The sequence below is a fragment of the Bufo gargarizans genome, chromosome 9 (assembly GCF_014858855.1).
Source record: "Bufo gargarizans isolate SCDJY-AF-19 chromosome 9, ASM1485885v1, whole genome shotgun sequence".
Classification (NCBI taxonomy): domain Eukaryota; kingdom Metazoa; phylum Chordata; class Amphibia; order Anura; family Bufonidae; genus Bufo; species Bufo gargarizans.
In genome coordinates this window covers 179,831,982-179,837,981 of record NC_058088.1, presented here as the reverse complement: position 1 = coordinate 179,837,981, position 6,000 = coordinate 179,831,982, and the positions used below count along the sequence as shown (strand labels likewise).

The window sequence follows — 6,000 nt, the reverse complement described above, 5'->3', positions numbered from 1 at the left end:
AGGTATGGTGACATTTTGGCCCCTAGAATGAGGAGTATGCTGCAGGCAGCTATGTCTCAACAGAAACTGCCGGACTCCTTTTATGACGCCACCATTGTAATCATCTTGAAGCCGGATAAGGACCCCTTAGAGTGTGGCTCATACAGGCCCATATCCTTGCTAAACCTAGATTATAAGGTTCTTACAAAAATGATTGCCAATAGATTGAATAGGGTTGTCGCCTCTATTGTACACCAGGATCAATCTGGTTTTATACCTGGGAGGTCCACATCCAGTAACATCAGGAGGGCGCAAGTAATAACGCAAATTGGGAGAGCTTTAGAAAAGCCATGGGTCCTTGCTTCTTTGGACACGGCCAAAGCCTTTGATTCGGTGGAATGGCCGTATCTACTGGAAGCGCTGAAATGCTTTGGATTTGGCCCAGTATTTGCCCAGTGGGTGCGAATGTTATATAGGCAGCCTAAAGCGAATATACTGGTGAACGGCTCGCACTCAGGCTGTTTTGATTTGGGTAGAGGCACAAGACAGGGTTGCCCTCTGTCACCCCTCCTATTTGCAGTCGCAATAGAACACTTGGCACTTCGACTGAGGCAGGATGGAGTCTACAGAGGAATATCCTTGGGGGATAGAGAGGACAGAGTCGGGTTATACGCTGACGACCTGATCCTTTTCATGGATAAGGCGGAGCAGTCGTTACCCAGGGCGATTGAGTTAATTGAAACTTTTGGCCGGTTCTCTGGATTGCATATTAATTGGACCAAGTCGGCCCTGATGCCCCTTCAGCCTGAGGGATGGCCCGTGACATATCACAATCTGCCTGTTGTGGATAGGTTTAAGTACTTAGGTATTATAATAACTAGGGATCCCCCCTCAGCTTACGCTTTGAACATAGAGCCCTTAACTTTGTTTTTCACGAAGAAATTTGCAGCGTGGCGGTCGCTCCCTATTTCCCTGATGGGACGTCTGAACCTCATAAAGATGGTCCTTCTACCCAAAGCCTTATATGTACTGGAACATGCTAGTACGACTATCCCGAGACGGTTCTTTGACCGCCTCCACTCTATGATGTCCGCTTTTATTTGGGGTAGGGCTAGAAGGAAACTGGCGCTGCGCACTCTTCAGAGACCCAAGTTGCAGGGGGGTGCGGCACTCCCGGACCTGTTCATGTACTTCCTAGCGGGTCAACTACGTTATCTAACCTCCTGGGTGTCTTCGCAGTCCCTCCCCAATGCGGAATTCTATTTGCAGGACTTCCTCCAGCTACATTCCTTATGGCCGGTGCTGGAAGATATTAACCTTTTCCACGGTAAAACCCTCTTATTACATAGGTTGGCCCATCAGGTATGGGAGGCAGCTAAATTGAAGGTATACTCTGACCTACCGGACGCAATACCCCTATGGGGAAACCCTATGTTTCCGCATTTGAGTAGTCATGACGGTGCTGCGACGTGGAGGGATCATGGGGTACTGGCCCTGGGAGACTTGTATGAGGGAGGATCCCTGAGATCCTTTACTCAAATACAGGATAAATATGGAGTCCCGAGACACATGTTTTTTAGGTTTCTGCAGATTAGACACGCTCTCGCCGCACAGTTCGGAAGAGGATCTAGAAAGATTTCCAATTACCCGCTGATTGGAGTGCTATCCACACAAGGTCCCAGAGGACTCATATCGGCTATCTATACACACCTCATAACCACGAAGATGATTGCCTCCCCCCTGGGTGTAGAGGACAAATGGAGGCTTTGCATTCCGTCCCTCTCTGAGACTGAATGGGCCGAAGCGCTGGCAGCTCCCACAAGAGTTTCCCCCTCGGTTAACAATAAGATAATACAGTTACATATACTTCATAGGAGCTACCTCACACCGAGCAGGCTATTCCGAATGGGTAGGATGCAGAATGACAATTGCTTAAGATGTCAACAGCCCAATGCTAACTTCTGGCATATGATGTGGGAATGTAGAGCGATACAATGCTTTTGGAGGGATGTGACGGCCTTATTGTCTAACTTAGTGCCAGGTACTGTTCCTCTATGTCCCAAGGTGTGCCTGTTGGGAGTTATCGATGAGGAGATGTGGTCTCATCACCATAGGATATTCCTGGAGGAAACTCTATTTCTGGCTAGGAAGGCGATAGCTCTTAGGTGGATGGCCGATAGGATGACTAATGTTAACCACTGGAAGCGGGTGGTGAACCAGATTATTCCTCTGGAGAAAGTGGTATACATTCATAGGGGATGCCCCCAGAAATTTGAGAAAGTGTGGGGGGAATGGTGCGCGTCCGCTAGTACGCTGAATTCTCGATAGCCTCTTATTTCAATTTAGCTATGCAGGCCTTGCTGGGAAATGTTGGGCTTTTCTGTTTTTGCTTTATTATGTATATATACCTTTTTTCTCCTTTGTTCTCAATTGCCATATATGTTGATGTCCCTGTACATGAATGGTGGGAAATCATTTTCGGATTGGGAATGGTGTCTGCCACGTAACCCTGCTGCGTCCAGGGGAAATTATTTTTGGGATTATGTACCACGGAATGTTTGTTTCCTTTGTTTGTTTATTGTCAACTTGCATGTTGACTCTGTATACTCGCAATATTGACTTTATGGTCATGTCAAACTGTCATGTATGATAATAGTGCAACTTTATACTTCAATAAAACGAGTTTAAAAAAAAAACAAAGCAAACAGATTAGTGCAACAAAAAGTCACAATACTTTGCAAACACAGATATGAACCCATCGACAAATGATTATAATATTCAAAAAGAACTGTAAGGGGGAAAGGTAGTACATTTCACAGATAACGGTTTTAGAATGACAAAATCTAAACTTTGCCCGCCGAATGCACATCCTGTAGTAATTCCTAATAGTCCCAGTCCGGGACTGGCAGGAAATTTCACTTCAGTCCCACACATGCGGTCCGCAAAAAATACGGATGACGTCCGTGTGCATTCCATGTTTTGCGGAACGGAACAGCTGGCCCCTTATAGAACAGTCCTATCTTTGCCCTTATTGCGGACAATGTTCTGTTATTTTGCAGAACGGAGATACGGAAATGGAATGCACACAGAGTAACTTCCGTTTTTTTTGTTGTTTTGTTTTTTTCGGACCCATTGAAATGAATGGTTCCGCGTACAGTCCGCCAAAAAAAACTGAATGGACACGGAAAGAAAATACGTTTGTGTGCATGAGGCCTTATAGTGGAGTTGTACAGCTCTACACAAAGTCACATTCCTTCTGTTAAGGGCTCATGCACACAAATGAATTTTCTTTCCGTGTCTGTTCTGTTTTTTTTTTGCGGACCGTATGCGGAACCATTCATTTCAATGTTACTCGCTACATGTGCATTTCCGTTCCGCAAAATAATAGAAAATGTCCTATTATTGTCCGCATTAAGGACAAGGATAATAGTAAATAGTGTCAGTGAGATTCAGCTGAAGGGTCTGGTGCTGCCATCTTGGACAACCCGACACACGTTTCATTTCCAATCCATCACTCTGCTAGCACTAATGTACTACCATCTGAACTTTTTGATAACCCATCATCTTGGCGGTAGCTGGAACTGAAGGAAAGACGACTTCCATTTTCAACTTATCTTTACTTGCCAGTCTCTTCACAGTTAAGGTATATGTGCAAAAAGAAAAGTCAACTATGCACAAAAAAAAAAAAATTATCACATTTCCTTTGTCCATTAGTTTTTCTTTCCTTTAAAAACTGTCCATAATAGAAATGATATATTAGAGTTTCAACGTTCAGGCGAAGGATTTCAGTAGATGTCGAATTCAGCGCATAATTTAAAAAAAATATATATAACAATGCCACTAAAACCTCACTGCTTCGTCCTTCACAGCTTCAAGTCTGTGCATCATTCAAGGAGAAGATCCTTTTGGGTCAATGATCTGCAGCCCGTGCCCCTACAGAATGGAGCCACGGGATGGTGACCACGTGCAGCAGCTTCAGCCGACTGATTTAGGTTAGTTTAGAGTGGCTACAAAACTCAAACATCTCCGGTGGTCCCGCTAAATCAAACTTACATCATCATAGGTGATCAGAGTTTGGTTCAGAGGAATCGCAGTGGGGAGGATCCAGTCCTGATAGCGGTAATACAGACATTAAAAATGCAGCTGCGTTTACTGCTGTCTTAAAACTGGCCTAAGAGCCTGGAAGGGTCCTGAAGCGTCAGTGCGAATACATTCTGAATTTTCATCACTGCCGTCAGAGGTGAAGTTCTTCTTCTGTTCTGTTTCCAACATGGACGTTGCCGTTCATTTCCTCCCGTACAGAGTCCATCCCCAGATATCCCAGGAGGATGTCGCTCCGCCTGCGAGAAAGATGCAGGATATCTTCCGCCAGTGATTGGACTGTAGTGTATCTCACTTTATCCAAGTCAAACATGTCCTTTAAATACTGCACTATCTGATGCTGGAACACAAGCAGAAACAGGTTATCACGCGGCGATAGAAGTAGTCAGCCGCCACGTGCCATAGTAGAGAATAGGATTTTATAATATACAGTATATTGGCGTAGAATTACCCCAAATCAAGCCTCAGAAAATACTCTTAATGAGAATAGCGAGGCATCTGTCTATAGATACATATCACAAAAAGCAGGAGTCAATATGTACTCAATAATCTAGCAGTTAAAGGGAACCTGTCATCAACGTTATGCTACCCACACTAATGGCAGTATAAAGCAGAGACAGGTGAGTTGATTTCAGCGGTCTGTCATTCATAAAGTTAAAAGTAAGTGGTTGCCGAGAACCAACATGCAGACTGGGCCTGGAAAAGAGTCCCGGCCACCTGAGAAGAGTCCTGGTTATCCATGAATTCTTTCTCTCCTGCTGATGACTGACAGGCTTCTACCTAGTTTTCTCCCTTTCTCTCTAGGAGACAACTGGCGAGAGATGGCGAGAGAGCAGGAGATTATGTATAACCAGGACTCTTCTCAGGTAGATTTGACTCTTTTCCAGGCCCATGCCTGCAATGATTATGATGCTGGTTCTCAGCAACCACTTACTTTTAGCTCATGAGTGACACACCGCTGACATCAGCATTTCTGTCACTAATTTATGCTGCCCTCAGTGAGGTCAGCATAACGTTGATGACAGGTTCCCTTTAAAGGAGTTTTCCAGGATTTTAATATTGATGATGACCTATCCTCAGGATTAATCTAAGATCGGCTGGGGTCGGAAACCCAGCCGCGCTCCGCGCAAGCGCAGCCTTTCCTTCATTATTTACCTGCTTGCCATCGACATTGCAGCGGTGAGCATGTGTAATTACAACCCGTCCTATACACTTCTATGGGACCAGCTCTGTAGTATACACTTGAATAGGAAGGAGCCGTCCCATTGAAGTTAATAGGACGGGTTGTAATTACACCTCTGCGATGTCGACGGTGATCAATGAAGGGAAGGCATGCTCTTGCACGGAGCTCGGCCTTCTCTTCAACCAGCCGATCGGCGGGGGTGCTGGGTCGGAAATCGGCGGATATTGATGGTAAAAATCACAGAAAACCCCTTTAACGTTACTACATGTGCTTTCTCTCAAACCTTTGCATAGTGTAAATAGTAAAAGCTTGTAACTTCACATGTAGCTAATGGAACTTTCTTCTAAATCTGACTATAGGAGACCCAGCTCATGAATGGATTTCAATGACACTGGATTTACATTGCCCGATTGTCAGGGATGGACATTGCTATGAACATTAGTTTCTGATAACCAAGAAAAACGCTTGTTCATCGGGTGAAACAATCGTTTATTCGTGCAGCTAATTTATTGCTTCTGAGCAGCCGCGTGTGCTGTGTCGGCAGTGATCCGCTACCGCGATCTGTCTGGGGACAAGTGATAGCAGCAGCCATCGCTCGTCCTCATACTGCGCAGGCGATTGCGGCATGTAAATGCAGTGCTTCACGTCCATTAAACGTGAAGCCAACTGCCAGGAAGGAGCGTTTCCTTCCCGATAATCGACTAGTCTGGGCGTGATGCTACAGGACACTCACTGCT

The 6,000-nt window shown here is 45.2% G+C and overlaps 1 protein-coding gene across 1 annotated transcript in view; it reads right to left on the bottom strand.

Moving 5' to 3' along the window:
- Positions 1-2,523: 2,523 nt before the first annotated feature.
- The window catches only part of MIGA2 (mitoguardin 2), a 34,133-nt gene continuing 30,656 nt past the window's right edge, over positions 2,524-6,000 (bottom strand). Inside the window, 1 exon segment of the mRNA XM_044268578.1 lies at positions 2,524-4,420. Coding sequence (XP_044124513.1) covers positions 4,214-4,420 — 207 coding nt within the window. The 3' untranslated portion in view covers positions 2,524-4,213.